The 16,462-nt window shown below is 24.1% G+C and overlaps 2 protein-coding genes across 2 annotated transcripts in view; both read left to right on the forward strand.

Moving 5' to 3' along the window:
• Window positions 1-16,462, forward strand: part of LOC134828487 (dual specificity calcium/calmodulin-dependent 3',5'-cyclic nucleotide phosphodiesterase 1-like) — a 105,861-nt gene that overhangs the window by 22,370 nt on the left and 67,029 nt on the right. The window lies entirely within an intron of this gene.
• Window positions 8,465-16,335, forward strand: LOC134832225 (maltase A1-like). The gene is made up of 7 exons (XM_063846195.1): window positions 8,465-8,759; window positions 13,214-13,333; window positions 13,396-13,647; window positions 13,709-14,024; window positions 14,464-15,088; window positions 15,731-15,951; window positions 16,023-16,335. Exons 1-7 carry the CDS (start codon window positions 8,465-8,467, stop codon window positions 16,333-16,335), a joined length of 2,142 nt encoding a protein of 713 aa, XP_063702265.1.

The raw sequence follows: 16,462 nt of genomic DNA on the forward strand, positions 1-16,462 counted from the left end.
TAATGTCGGTCTCATTTTTTTTTATTTATTTTATTTTATTTTTTTCTCAAAAAATTCTTCGAAAATAGATAAGAAACTTTGAATAGTTGAAAGTTTACGCTTATTTTATTTTAATTTAAATTTTAACTATGAAAAAAATTTTTTTTTTTCAAATATCATAATATTAAGGCAAAGCTTTAATTTTTTGAAATAAAAATAACATTAAATAAAATAATTAAAAAATTCAATAATAACTTAAGTATTTTTTTCTATAAAAAACATATTTAATGATTTTTACTAAAAAAAAAATAATTTTAAAATTTTAAAAATATTTTATATTTTTTTTATTTTATTTTATTTATTTTAATATTATTAAATAAAAAAAATTAGAATAAAATAAAAAATAAATAAATTTAATAATTCTATAAAAAAAAATATAAAATTAATCAATAATTTTATTAATTTTTTTTAAATTAAATTAACCAACTCAAAAAAAATATTTAAAAAAAATTAATAAAAAATAAATTAAATAAAATAAGTAAATAAAATAACAATAATATAATGGATAAAATTTAAAAAAAAAATAATATTTTTTCTAAATTTCAAATTATTTTATTTTACATAAATTAATTAAAAAATAAAAAAAAATATTTAAATTTAAATTATAATGAAATTAGAAATAAGATGGCAAAAAAAAATCTTCAATAAACATAAAATCTATAAATTTTTATTGCTTTGAAAAAACGCAGCAAAAAATTCAAACTTAAAAAAAATAAAATAATTCAAAGCCCAAAAAATGCAAGAAACATTTACAAAAACTCGTTCTCTGTTTGAAAATCCAACATCATGTTTTATTTATGATAATTTTCTGTTCTGTCTCCCTTACTTATACTTTTTATCTCTTTCCTCTTTTCATCATCATGAATGCAAAAAAAAAACACAAACACACACAAAAAATCGCTCTCTGGGCTCCTCATGTTTTTTCAAAAATTTTTACAATACAATGTGTAATTTTTCATGTTTTATACATTTCTCATACGTGCACAATTTATTCATTTTCTGACGAGAGAATTTTTTATTTGTTCCGTTTGTTGATTTTGAGTCGTATTTTTTATTTCAACCCTGAAAAAATTATGTTGGATTCACATGAGGAGTTGCAGAATGAAAAAAATTGTAATAACAAAAATGTGCGCCGCGAGCGTTTTGATGATCAGAAACAAGACTTGATAACACACCAACACTTGTTGTGTTTAATTAAATTAGGATTTTTCCGCGAGTGTGTTTTTTAAAGCACTTTACAAATGAGCTATTTTTAGATTCCTTTTGACAAAAAGTGCCTGCCATAAGTGCCTCATCATAACTCGCGCACAAAGTCATCAAAAAGTTATGAAACACGGCATAAACGATAAATTAATAGCAAAACAATATTATGTGGAGTGGTACATGACAACGATAGAGGAGCGAGAGTGCCACTTGTTGCTTCCCTTGGTAACTTGGTATGTAGGTCGATACGAACGTGAGAGGTGAAATAAATACGGAGAAAAAGTAATTGAATGCTCTGTGTCATGGCGACAAGTGGCGCCCTCTCGATGACTTTCGACCCGGTTCGATGAAAAAAAAAATGAAGGAAACTAATTAAAAAGTAAGCAGCGCGCAGAAGAAACATTACAAAATAGACAGACAAATAAACTAAAAATAAGAAGAAAAATAATCAACAGCGCAATAAATCGTAGTTAGTTATTTCTTTTTTTTTCTCGTCAAGCACACGATCTTTTTATATCCTCCAGGTACGAAGATTTACTTGGAAATTTAATTATTTGCGTCACAGATGATGGTTATTAAGTGTTATGTACTTCGTGAAGTAACGTGATCAGTCAATTTTTATCGTATTTCGAAAAAAATGATGGACTTTGCAGGAGCTTCAATGTCTGATAGTCACGTGGTTAAAATATTTTAAAATTCTCATTGGGCTGAAAATTAAAAAAAAATTAAATGTGCATTGGGTTTAAAATTATTTTTTTTAAAGTTGTTTATTATTGCTTCTTGTTAAATGACTTTTAAAAAAAATAATTTTAAACCCAATGCACATTTAATTTTTTTTAAATAATTTTTTTTAAATAAAACACTAAAAATTTTTGGAATGTGTATTGGGCTAAAAATTTAAAATAAGAATTGAGACAACATTTCAGAATGTACATTGGGTTCAGAAATTAATTAAGTATCGAGAAAAGTTCCAGAATGTGCATTGGGTCAAAATTTAAAATATTCATTAAGAAAATATTTTAGAATGTGCATTGGGTTTGAAAAAAATTTATTAAATATTAAGAGAAATTCAAGAATTCGCATTGGGTCAAAATTTAAAATATGCATTAAGAAAATATTTCAGAATGTGCATTGGGTTTAAAAATTGAATTAAATATTAACTGAAATTTAAAAATGTGCATTGAGCTAATATTGAAAATACGCATTGGGTAAAAAAAAATAAAATGTGCTTTGGGGAAAAAATTAAGAAAATTAATTTAAATTAAATTTAAAAATGTTAACTGGGCTGAAATTGAAAAATATACAACAGGGTTTAAATATAATTTTCAATTTTTCTCAACTTTACAAGAAAGAAAAATCTCAGACGAGAAATTCAATTGCTTTTCCGTTTTTTTCTCATCTTCATTACTTATCACATTACGTATCGTAAGAAAGCATCAAAAAATGATAAAAAAAAATCTGAAAATTGATGCCAGCAAGTAGAAAAGGTATCATGCCTACTTCAATTTGTCTCCATGCGATGAGATGAAGGAAACTTACCTTCATTATATTCATCATTTTCGAAGTTGATTGCGTGCGTTTGACACAAAAAAACCGTCTCTCCATACGACACAACACGATATATGTCAAAGTCATTGATGCCCGTATTCCTTTTCTCATAAATTTTATGGATCTGATGAATCTTTAGATAAAATATATAAAAAAATAAATTACCTGGGAAATTTTTTTCTTTCATTTTTTTTCGTGTGCGAGACAAGTTTAAACAAACATACTGCAAAATATGGCAAAATATGTTCTCACACTCAATTATATGTACGAGCTGAATGTCGGCTGAATGGATGATGATGCGATAATGAGATACAGCGTGATAATATTTACATTTTTTTTACACAGAGTGTGAGTGTTATCAATGAACAGATTGAAAAAAAAATGTTTGTTTTTAATTAGAAGCATTGAAATTGCTTTTTAAACAAATCTTTGAACATTAAATGGATGTTGATCTCTCGTGCGATCTCTGTGCGGCGGTTAATGCGTAGAAATTTAAAATAAAAAAAAATGGAAATGTTAATCGATAAATGATTCGAAAATGATACAAAACAGATTTATTGGATACGAATAAATAAAAATAATCCATTAACACTTTTTCTCACATGCGATGGATTCCATTAAATTTATGAATATAAAAATTGAGGCACTAATCGATCTTTTATTAACACTTTGTTATGTGAGAAAAAAATATAGGTTTTAATAAATTAAAAGATTTTTTTAAATTAATAATTTTCATACAAAAACTCATTATTCAATATAAAAAATTATTTAATGTTTTCTGAAAAATTTTCTAAATTTTCATACAAAATTAAAAAAAAAATAAATGAAAATATTAAAAAATGAAATACCTAAATTAAATTAAAAAAATTAAATTTAAATTAAAAAAATTAAAAAAATTAATTAAATTTTTTTTAAATAAAATATAATTTAGCTATTTTAAAATTAAATTTATTTTCAAAAAAATTAAAAACGAATTAAAAAAAAATTAAAATAAATTAAATAATTAGTTAAAATTAATTAATTAATATTTTAAATTAAACTATAATTAAAATTTATTAATTATTAAAATAAAAAAAAAATTAATTAAATAGATTTAAATTTAACAAATTATATAAAAATAATTTAATTTAAAAAAAATAAAAAATACTAAAAAATGAAATGAAAAAAAATTTAAAATATAAATAAAAAAAAAAATAATAAAATTAAATTTAAAAAAAAATAAATAAATAAAAATTAAATAAATTAATTTTAAATTAAATGAAAATATTTTTTAAAATTTTATGAAAAAAAATTCCACACTGAATAATTTATTTAATCGTTTAATTTTTTAATATAAGCAATTCAGGTGTCAAAAAAAATTCTTCTCGTCAATTATTTTTTTTAGCTCAAGTGTCATTCATTAACATGCCCAAACACTCCCATAAACGGTTTAAATTCCATCAAAAATTAATTCAACTAGTTTTGATTTTTTTTTATTTTACATCAAGATATCGTTCGGCACTTGTTGATAAAAAAATGCTTGACATGAGCAATAAAAAAATAGAAGAAAAAAAATCGTGATGTATGATTTAGAAGCTCCCATGTACGGAGCTACATGAAACATTTAAACAGATCTGACACAGATTTTTTTTTCTCTGACGCCATGTAACTCTCGCGACCTGCACAGACAAATAAATAAAAAAAAACAATGAACATCTATAAAAAATAAAAAAAAAATGATTGTAAAAACACGTCGACAGGTATTCTGCGCGAGAATAAATAGCCAGGGTGTCACCGTATCACTTTTACTTTGTAAAAAAAAATCAAATAAAAAAAAACTCTTGTCCAACCTATTCAAAAGTCATCAGTTAGCAGACTTCTCATTCAACAGAGCATTTTATGATAGGATGTTAGTATAAAAAGTTCCGTTAAAGTATTAAGACATCGTCGAAACACGCGAGAAAGCAAATTATTTGACTCATCTTGTCTGTCGTCACTTTTTTTTTGCGTGAACTTGAAACGTCTCTTTTTCAAAAAAAAAAAGATATTTTTGAACATCAAATAAAGCGCTAATAATAAGAAGAAAATAATAATCGAGCACATGATTCTTGCTTGTTTGAAAAAGATCATCGTCAGAAATGTAAACAATAAACAAAATCGTGAATGAGAACAAAAAAAAAGTGTATCACGGCAAGACATTCCCGTAAGTGAGAAAAAAGTGACTGAGTGGCCAAATCACAAACAAATTGTGCGCGTCATGAATCAAGTGTGAAAAAAATGTTAATTTTACGATATTAACGATAAAATTTCGTGCACAGAACACGAAAAAAGTGAAAAAAAATCAAAATCAATTCGTCAGTCGTTTAATCACCCTCAACAAAGCAGCAAAAGTGCTGAAAAAAATAAAAAAAAATTAAAAAAATAAAAAGTGAAAAAAAGTACCAGAAATCTCCATTTATTGCCAATATTTCAACAGGCAGAATGTGAAATTTAATATTATTGTGGAAGAAAACAAGAATAAATTAATTAAAATTGATCAATAAAGTTCTACCTTTAAAAAAAAAATAACATTGCACGGACTGAAAAACAACACCGCGACTCTTCTCTTCCATTGCCAGTGTGATAAAAATAATTATCATAATAAATAATTCAATTTTAAAAGAGAGAAAAAAAAATACCTCGCAAGTAAACAACACGTAAATAATAAACATACATGCCCTTGTATGTGATTTCTGGAGCTCCCCATCCGATACGATAAATTTTTAATTGATTAAATTATATGCCGAGGAGTGTGCAAAATACGAAAAAAAAAAATAAAAATAGCCTGAAGCGACCCGAAGAAATTCAATGCTAAATGAAATTTAATTAATTTGTTTTACTTGACTGTTTCCCCGGTTAGTTTTGTACATAATAAACGTGATATTTACGGAAAATTGACTCGGGATACAATTAAATTAAATTTATAAACATCGGGAGAAAATACTTTTTTTTTGCTGTATTTTATTTAAATAAACACACAAAAATAATAATTAACGGCACTCTGTGGTGAAGGTTGAAAACAGTTATTGTGTGAGTTTTAAATAATAAATGAACGCCAAAGGAATGCAAAAGATTGATCATTGGGATAATGTGTTTTTTCGTGTATATAAATGTTAAAGAGATTAATGGGCTCGTCGATGATGATGGCGGCGGCGGCATTCACCGGAAACAATTCAATCTCTTGTTAATATTATTCGACAGAACTTTACCCTTATCCCTTTTTGTTTTTTTTTTTGTATTTATTTGTTTCTTTTAAAAGACATTTTTTGTAAAAAATATATTTTTTTGTCTGTTAATGTATTTATTTTATTAAATTTATTCGCCTTTATTAAAAATAATAATTATTTTTTTTTTAATTTTTTAATTATTTTTAATTTAATTTAGCTTAATTAATTAAATTAAATTTAATAAAATTTTTAATTTAATTTTAAACAATTTTTTTTTAATTTTAGCCACTAATTTATTTTTATTACTATAAAAAACTATTCATTTTAAATATTTTTTTAATATTATTTTTTTAAATTTATTGTTTTAATTAAAATTTAAGCTTTTATTTTTGCTTTAAAAAAATTCCAAAAATTGATTTAAAAAAAATAAAAATTCAAGTCAAAAGTATTATTTAATTAAAATAAAAATAATAAAAAATATTTATTTTTTTGCTTTGGTTAAAAAATTATTTTAAAATAAAATATTAAATTAAATTTAAAATAAATAGATTTAATATAACAAAATATTTTTTCAATTAATTAAAATGTTAGGAGTTAAAAAAAATATTTTGTTTTATTTAATTAATTTAATTAAATTTAATTTAATATTTTACTATAAAATATTTTTTTTATCAAATTTTTATTTTTATTAAAAAACTAATAAAAAATAATTAGAAAAAAAATTTTGCTTGTAAATTTTAATTTTATTTTAAAAATAAAAAAAAAAATAATTAGAATTAAAAATAATAACTCGAATTTTAAATTTAAAGTTTTTATAAGAAATTAAACAATTTTTTAATTATATAGAAATTAATTAAAAAATACAATTAATTTTTTTTAATTAATTAATTTAATTTAAAAAAAAAGTTTTAACCTCTAAAACTCAAAAAATGCGCGCAAATCATCCCAATCCAATTTCCAGTCCAAAAACTCCCAAACTTAAAAGATATCGAAAGTTAAATTAAAACCTACGTCAAACGCAAAAACATTCGCCCGAATCCCGTATTTAACATCAAATAATATTACCAAATCAATTTGTTATCAAAGTACGAGCCCATATTTAAGAACTCTTGAACAAAAAAAAAATATAATTCTTGCCTCTTTTTCCAAATATCTTCTTTATCTCCTTTTATTTTTTAACATTTTTATTTTTCGGGTACAAAAGCCTACCTGATAATTCCTTTTCCATTTTCAAGAATTTATGGCATGACAACCTTTTTTATTTTATTGGTTGTTGTATCGTTGTTCCTCTAATGACATAAAAGACGCCGAAAAAACATATAAAATTAAGGATCAGAAGTGTAGCAATAAAAAATTTATCTGCCACATTGCATGAACATTAAATGCTGGAAAATGAGAAAAACGCACGCAATTAAAGGATAAAAACGATTGAATTAATTAAAATCAATTTTGGAGAGAGAAAAAGAAGATGAATAATTAGAAAAATGGGTCTTACTATTTTTTTGTATTTTAATTAATTTATGCATATTTTAATTAGTAAAAATATTTTTTTTTAATGAAAATTATTAAAAAATAAAGTTAATTAATTTTATAAAATATTTTTCTTTCACATAAAATAATAAAATAAATTTTAAAAAATATTTTAATAAAAAAATATAATTAAATAAATAAAAAATTATTAAAAAAAATTATTTTTATTCAAAAAAAAAAAAACAAAACAAAAAATTGGCAAATTTAATAAAAATTTTAAAAAATGTAATAAAAAAAAATTTTTCTCTCATTTTATTTTATTTGAAAATATTGCATTTTTCCCAATTTTCCACAAATTTGCAGACAAACAAATAAATAAATTTCTCTGCATGAGAGATTTTTAGAAGCTTTTGATTTGAAATTTATTTCTATGAATTTTTTAATGAAAAATCGACAATTGTCTCCCTTTGTAAAATCATAAAAGAGATAAAAGCACAGCAGACAGACGATCATAAAGCTAATAATAATTAAAAAAATATTATCCAGAGCATAACATTTGCATTCCTTTGTTTGTTCATTATTCCATGATTCATTGCAAAACTTTTGTGAAATTCAGTTTTTTCCATTTTTTTATGATTTCACAATAAAAAGTGGAAAAACTGCATTCAAACGAATAAATTGCATTTGAATTTCAAATTTTATTTTACATTCAATGAAATTTTTTGAATAGTTTCGAAACAGTGGAATTGATTAACTCCTCATCGTGTCTAAAACGGCAAACTGTGAATAGCTAAAGATAACCTCGATGAATCAATCAATCAGCAAACCCATAAAATGGTGAATAAAATGCGAGCTTAAAAAGGAATCGCACTGATAGCATCAAACGAAACGAAAAAAAAAATATTTACATGAAAATATGCGCAGCAGTGTGAAAATTTCATTAGTTTTATTACGAAAACCGAGTAGTGCTAATATTTTATCATTAGATAGCAAATAAACACACTCGAATCACATAAATTATGGGCGACTCAAGTGACGATGAGAACCCAACGAGACAGCAGGGGAATGGCGGGCAACAGCAACAGCAGCAGCACGAAAAGAACCGAAGTGTGTCGGAAAGTGATAAAGTGCAAGAACAGCAAAAAGATGTTGTGTGCAAGACAAATTCGGCGCCATACGGTGACATGCTGGCACCAAGTTCGTCGCATAATTCGTGTCCGTTGCCGCCGAGCGTTGCACGGGCTTTGCGTTACCCGCCAAGTAATATAACGCGAAAGTGTGTTCTCACGCTAGACGGATACTCATATGTGATAGGTAAGAAAGGTGATGAACGTTTTTTCTCTCTCTTTTTGTACATGAACGCTATTTTTAAGACACCACTTTTGTACATAAATTGTCTGTCTTTTCCTGCACTCGCTTTTACACGCAGAAAAATGTTTTTGTGAAAAGTTGGTCGATTTTTTGTTAAGTTGAATTTATATTTAAATATTTTCTTATTAATATTTTTTAAATTTTTAAATTGATAAAATATTTTTTTTTAAACTTTTATAATTTTTTTTTTATTTCAAAACTCATAATTTTAATTAAAAATAATTTAATTTAATTAATAAAAGTAAATTTAAAAAAATTATTAAAAAAATGAATTAAAAAAATCTTATTCTTTTAGACCAAATGAGCGAAAAAATGAAAAAACTAAATTTTATCAAAAATTATTTAAAGTTATTATTTAAAAATTAAATTAAATAATATAATAATAAAATTATTTCAAATTAAATTACAAAAAAAACATAAAATTTTTAAATAAAATACACTTTATAAAATTTTAGAAAAAAAAAAATTACTAAAAATTTAAACAAAAATGTATAAAAAATTGTTTGGTTAAAAAAAATAAAATTTAATGAAATAATTTATATTTCACATAATTTCAATTTTTTTTAAATAAAATCAATATTTTGTTTCAAATATAAAAATATTAATTTATTAATTTTTTTATGTATTAAAAAAAATATTACAATGATAACATATATAAAAAAATAATTAATTAAATTATTATTTTTTTTTTTTGAAAATTTTTTAAATTTTGCATCAATTTTTTATCTAAAAATTATTGTTAACATAAAAAATTTATTTTAAATTAAATTTTTGAAAACATTAAATTGAATGATTTTTTTTATAAATTTCACTTCATAAAATTCAATAAAAATTTTGCCTCAATTAAATTAATATATTTTTTTTTGTATTTTTCTTATATCTTCTAGATTAAAAAATAATATTATTTTTTTCTTGGAAATCTTACAGGAACAAAAATTAAAATGAAATCTAATCTCAAAAAACAAAGAAAAAAATTGATAAAAAGATAAAAAAAAATCGACTAATTTTTTTTTTAGCAAAAACATTCGTTCTGTGTGTACCTCTCCTTTTCTGTATACTAAACATTTGTCTGTTTTGTTGTCAAAAAAAAATAAAATTCTCTCTCCTCGCAATATTTAATTTTAGTGCTTTCATCTCTTCTTCGTGATTAATTACACGCTAATTAAATAACTTTTTATTATATTATACCTACTCGTCTTATTATAATTTAGAGCAAGGCACCCAAACTTTTTTTTCGGTCCAAAAATAGATTGAGCGAATTTTAATAATTTATGTTGTCGGTTGGCAGACATTGAAATGTATGTTAGCAAGGTGCCTTATTTATTTTAATTTGATATGTTTTTCATGTGAATTATGTTCTCATCTGTCTCTCAATTTATTCTCTGGTCTCCTGTTGATGTGGATATTTTATTTAGTTTAGTCCTTATCACAATATTTATTTTGTCTTGTTTCATGGAAAACCCCACTCACACTCAAGTTCACATACGACGTCATCGAGGAACCTTTTCATTTTTGCGAAGAGGCATTTCATGAGAAACACCTTTTACACTAATTAAAACTTTGTACTAAACCTGAATAATATGTAATAAGCTGTGATACGTATCCCGATGTGAGAGAAATTTATGATGATATGTAAGAACAAGTCCAAGTTGATTTAATTAAGTTTTAAGGCTGAAAATAATATTTGTCTTTATTTTGTTTAAATATCTACAGAATGTGTCAATATAGCGAATATCATGTTAAAATTATTTTCTTGAAATTTTATTTTTTTTTTTTTAAGTTTTAAATTTGTTTGATATATTTTGTGTTTCAATTTTTAACATAGATTTTTTTTAAATTTTTTAATTAATTAAATTTATTTTAATATTTGTTATTCAAAATTATTTTTTTCTTCATTTTCTTAATTTTTTTCTAATATTTTTTTGGATATTTTTGATATGTTAGCTATGAAATGTTTTTGTATAAAAAATTTAAAAAATAAAATTCATCAAAACTAAAATTTAAGAAAAAAAATTAAATGTAAGCTTCATTGCATAACTCAAAATATAAAATTTTGAAATAAAATAACTGAAATTCTGGTTCGAGAATTTATTTTGAATTTTTAACAGTATGTCAGAAATAGCTATGAGAAGGTTTAGGAACAGAAAAATTAAAAAAATATCCGGGAGTTTCAAGAAAATTTTTAAATATGATGAGTGAGATTCATTGCATACCTTATCACAAATTCTGTTTTGAATTTTTTTTTATTTTTTTAAATTAATTATTAATTAATAAATTAATTTTAATTTATATTTTATAAAATAATTTTTTTTTTAATTTATTAAAACCTGAAAACTTTCAAAATTAATATTTGATTTATTATTTTTATTAATATTATCTATACCTAAAATAATTTTGATCTTTAAGTGATTTTACACATTTTTTTTCTTAAAAATTAATTTTAAAAAAATTTTTTTTTCTAAATTTGTATTTGTTTTTTTTTTTCTCAGAAATTAAAAGTTAAAAATAAATATCGGTTGTTATTGATATTAAATGTTATTTTTAATATGCAACTCAATATTTTGGATCAAATTTTTTCTTCGAAATTGAGTTAAAAATATTAATGGCTTCTTGGTACTTTTTCAATCTCCTTGACTACTAAAATATCCAAAATCTCCGGATTTTCGTTTAATTGGATTTTCTGACAAATGTAACAATAAACATGATACAAAAATATAAATTCCGCCAAAAGTTAAACCGGAAAACATAACAATTGGATTCACAAATTACCGATGTTCGTTGTACTTTTTTAACATAAATATATGGAATTTCATACACAGTCGCTGATTTTCCATTTCCTGATTATATCGACAATAAATATATTTATCGATGCGTATTTATATTACCGAAAGCCGATATTTTTGCGGTAGAAAGCATTATTATTATTATTGTTATTGACATTGATTGCGTTACTCGGAATTTTATAATTTTTTTCGAAGAGAAATTTGAATTAAACAGAATTATTTTTAATGCATTTCGAGCCATAAAATCAAAAGAATAATCGAATCAATAAAAATATTTACATAAAAATTGATCGTTGAGTGAAGCACGTACCAATAAAGCTTTTAATGTGGTTAATATTTTTTTCTTCTTCCCTGTAGAAAAATAAAAATAAACCTCAAAAAATGTTTCGGTGAAAAAAATAAATATTAAAGATTCACCACGAAAAAATTTGTACCAAAGGTATCGTAAAAGGAAAAAAAGCGATACACACGAATTGACTTATGCATAACAAATTTAGTAGTTTTTCTTGTTATTGGCATCACGTTTCTGCCGTTAATCCGATCAATATTGGCATTTATGATTTCCCACGATTATTGCAACAACTTTAGTCCATTGAATGGATTTAACGTAAAGTTTGAGGAAAAAAGTTAACGATTAAAGTGAGTCAGAAACTTTGTATTTTTTTCTACGATATGAGTAATTATGACATCTGAACGATAAGAAATGATGAATTGTATGAACTTTAATGTATTAAAATTTTGTAATTTAAGAGCAGAAATGTAGTAATGAAAAAAAATTTTTTTTTTGCCATTTTTTTATATGGAGCTTTATTTAATTTATTTATTTTTTTTTAATTTAAAATTAATTGAAGAAAAATAATTTATTTTATTTTAATTTTATTCAAAAATTTATTTTTTAATTTAAAAAAAAAAAATAAAATAAAATAAATAAAATAATTTATAATTTTTTATTAAAAAAATAATTAAATAAAATTTTAAATTTATTAAATTTTAATTATGTAAAAAAAATTAAAAAAATTTTTTTCAATTTTAATATTTTTGAAATTATAATTAATTTTTATTTAATTTTAATTTTAAAATTTTAAAATATTTTAAATTTATTCATGATAAAATAAATAAAAAATTAATTAATGAAAATATATTCGTAGATTTTTTTTAAAAAATAACTTCATTATTTTTTTTTAATTATTTTAATTTTTATTTAATTTTTTATTTTTATTATTTTTAAATATTTTTCAAATTTATTTTTTTAATTAAAAGACCCATTTAAAATTTATTTTGACTACGCCTCTGATAATAAATGAATTCTAATGAATGAATTTCGCAAAACCTACTAATTTCCAGAATATTCACAAAATTATCGATTTTTTGTTTTGCCTGTTGATTATATTTTTATGAAAATTTTATCTCTATAAGACAAAACTTCGATAAGATTACAGAATAATTTATAAATAAATTATAGATGAACCAGCAAAAAGTGTGTCATTATCCAATAGAAAATCAATCTAGTCGCGTGTGTAAAAAAAAAATTAAAAAAAAAAATGAAATTATTGGCGATATTATTTGTCGCTGCAATTTTTGGCTTAACAAGAGCTCGTTTAATATCTCCAGAAGTTAAAAATGAAATTTCGGATATTCGAGTTGGCGAATCTAAAATTTGTTTCCATTGCGGAGATGAACCTGAATCCGAATGGTATACAAGCGGCGTTTTTTATCAAATTTATCCAAAGTCATGTGAGTGATTTTTTTTTTTTTTTTTTTTTGAAAAAAAAAATATTTTACGGAAAAAAAATCAGTTAAGGATTCAAACAACGACGGAATCGGCGATTTGCTTGGAATAAAGGAAAAATTGCATCATTTGAAAGACTTGGGTGTCGATGGAGTTTGGCTTTCTCCGATTTTTAAGTCGCCCCAAGTCGATGGCGGTTATGACATTGAAGATTTCGAACGGATTGACGAGATTTTTGGCACCATGGAGGACATGGAAGCGTTAATTTTGGAAGCAAAACGTTTAAAAATTCGATTAATTTTGGACTTTGTACCGAATCGTAAGAGTTTTTTCTGTCATTTGATAATGAAAAATTAATTTATTGTCGAAAAAATTATTAGACACTTCTGACATGCACGAATGGTTCAAAAAATCTGTGAAAAAAGAGCCCGGCTTTGAAGATTTCTACGTGTGGCGTGACGGAAAATGCGAGGAAATTGAAGGAACAATGGAGTGTAAACCTCCAAACAATTGGATTTCCGTCTTTGCCGGTTCTGCTTGGGAATGGAATGAGGAAAGGAAACAATTTTACTTGCATCAATTCGTGAAAGGGCAACCAGATTTGAATTTCCGCAACGAAAGAGTGCGTGAAGCGATGAAAAATGTCTTGCGTTTCTGGATTAACAAGGGAATTGATGGTTTTCGCGTGGATGCGATGTAAGAAAGTTCAATTTTTACTTTTTAAAACTTCATTTTTATCGCATTTTGAAATTTATTTTAAAAAATTGCAAATTCATACTGATTGTCTGTTTGTCCGTAACGATGTAATTTTTTGCCATTTGCTAATTCAAACTTTTCAAAATTAGCCATTTTTGATACATGAATTAGCATAAGGCAAATTTTAATTTATTTTATTTCAAGTAATTTGAGGAAAATATTTAAAAAAAATAATTTTCTGTGTTGGAAATTCGTTAAAATCTTCGGAAAAATCATGAAAAAAATACAAAAAATTCCAAAATTTGTAGAAATTCGAAAAATTCATAAAAATTTTAAATTTTTTAAAAAATGTTAAAAATTGAAAATTCACAAAATATCTCAAAAAATTCGCGAAAATCGAAAAAATTTCTTTCATCGATTAATTTTCAATCTCATTCAGAAATCACGCTTATGAAGAAGCCGAAGAAAAAGACGAGCCAGTTCGTCCCGGAGGCGATCCAAGTAATTGGAACGACATACAGCACATTTACACGAGAGATCAACCGGAATCCTATGACTTGGTATACGATTGGCGTGACATGCTTGACATGGATTCCTTCCTCAATGGTCTCGATCCGCGTTTAATCATGACCGAAGCGTACACCGACAAATTCGAAGACACCTTCAAATGGTTCGGAAATGCCGAAAAAGGTCGCATTGGAGCTCACATGGCTTTCAACTTTGTTCTTGTGTCGGGTCTGAATGCGCATTCGACTGCCTTTGACTTTGTCGAAAAAATCTCGCAATGGATCGAGGCAGTTCCGAAAGGCGCCCAACCAAATTGGGTCTTGGGAAATCACGATCAGTCAAGAGTTGCGTCTCGTTATGGCAAAGATTTGGCGGAGGCACTTGCCGTTCTTGAGATGACTCTGCCTGGAATTGCTGTCATTTATAATGGGGAGGAAATTGGGATGAATGATTATCGGGAAATTAGTTGGGAAGACACGCAAGATCCTCAGGCATGTAACACGAATTCGACTTATTACCAAAATGTGTCACGGGATCCCGTTAGAACGCCATTCCACGTAAGAAATTTGATTCTTAATTTTTTTTTTGAATGAAAGTTTTTGAAAAAAAAAATTAAACTCAATAGTTTTGTTTAAAAATTTTATAAAAAAAAAATAATTGATGGAGCAAAAAAAATTAAAAAAAATAAATTAAATTATTTTTTTTAATTCAAAAAAAAAATAAATTAATTAAAATTAAATATTTAATTAATTAATTAAAATAAATATTTAATTTAAATTTTAATTAATTAAAAAAATATTTAAAAAAAAATAAATTTTCTTTTAAAGAAAATATTTAAAAAAATATTTTTTTTTAAAGAAAATAATTTAAAAATATTCTTCTTAAGTTCTCAAGGAAATATTTTTGAAAAAAATTTCTTAAAATATTTTTCTTAATACTTAAAAGGAAAAAAATTAAAATTGATTGAATTTTTTTTTAATCTGATGATAATTTTAAATTTTATGTACAATTTTATATAAAAAAAAGTAATTTTAGAATTAAAAAAAAAATTTATTTAATTTGATGAAAATGATGAAAAAAATCAAAATTAAACAATTTAAAAAATTTTGCTCCATTGATTTTTGAATTTTTATTTAATTTTAAAGACAAAACTATTGAAATTTTATTAAAATCAGTCTAAAACCTTCAAAAATTAACAGTGGGATGCTTCGACAAACGCTGGTTTCAACGAAGGAAACAAACCATGGCTTCCCATGAACCCAAATTTCAAAGAAATCAACTTAGAATCACAGAAAAACGAGGAAAAAAGTACTTTCAAATTGTACCAAAACCTCATCAAGTTGCGCAAATTGCCGGTTTTCAAATTCGGAGACATAAAAATGAAAGCTTTTAACGACACAAATTCTTTCGGATTTGTCAGGTGTGTTTTTTGTAATTTTTTTTACGAAAAAAAAAACAAAAAAAAATCAAAAATAATTAAATTTTCTGTAGATCTCTTGGCTCAGAGGAAGTTTACGCCGTTGCCATTAACTTGAAAGAAGAAGAAAATACGTTGGATCTAACTTCCATCGACGAATCAGTTCAAAATAAAAATTTCGAAAAGGCTCAAATTGTCATCGCCACAAATAATTTCCAACAAGATCTAACGAATGAGGATGGGCATACAGTTGTTGATCCCAAAAACTTCAAATTAGGAGGAAATCAAGCCGTGGTCCTTCGATTATTTGTTCCAACAAACTCAGGCGCCGGATTAACTGTGTCCATGACTTTGATGTTTGTGGCCTTTGTACGAGCATTTTTCTAAAGTTCTTGAATAAAATTAAATTTTTTTCTAAAACCTTTTGACGGTTGAGTGAAGTCGTGCTACGTGCAAATATTGCATAATTATAATTTTTTCTTCTTCTGCTTTCTTTTGCTGAGATGATGCTGTG

The sequence above is a fragment of the Culicoides brevitarsis genome, chromosome 2, assembly GCF_036172545.1.
Source record: "Culicoides brevitarsis isolate CSIRO-B50_1 chromosome 2, AGI_CSIRO_Cbre_v1, whole genome shotgun sequence".
NCBI classification, from domain to species: domain Eukaryota; kingdom Metazoa; phylum Arthropoda; class Insecta; order Diptera; family Ceratopogonidae; genus Culicoides; species Culicoides brevitarsis.

Coding starts and splice junctions, on each gene's coding strand:
- LOC134832225 (XM_063846195.1), top strand. CDS start 8,465: ATGGGCGACTCAAGTGACGATGAGAACCCAACGAGACAGCAGGGGAAT. Junction 13,334..13,395: donor TCAAATTTATCCAAAGTCAT/GTGAGTGATTTT, acceptor AAAAAAAATCAG/TTAAGGATTCAAACAACGAC. Junction 14,025..14,463: donor GGTTTTCGCGTGGATGCGAT/GTAAGAAAGTTC, acceptor AATCTCATTCAG/AAATCACGCTTATGAAGAAG.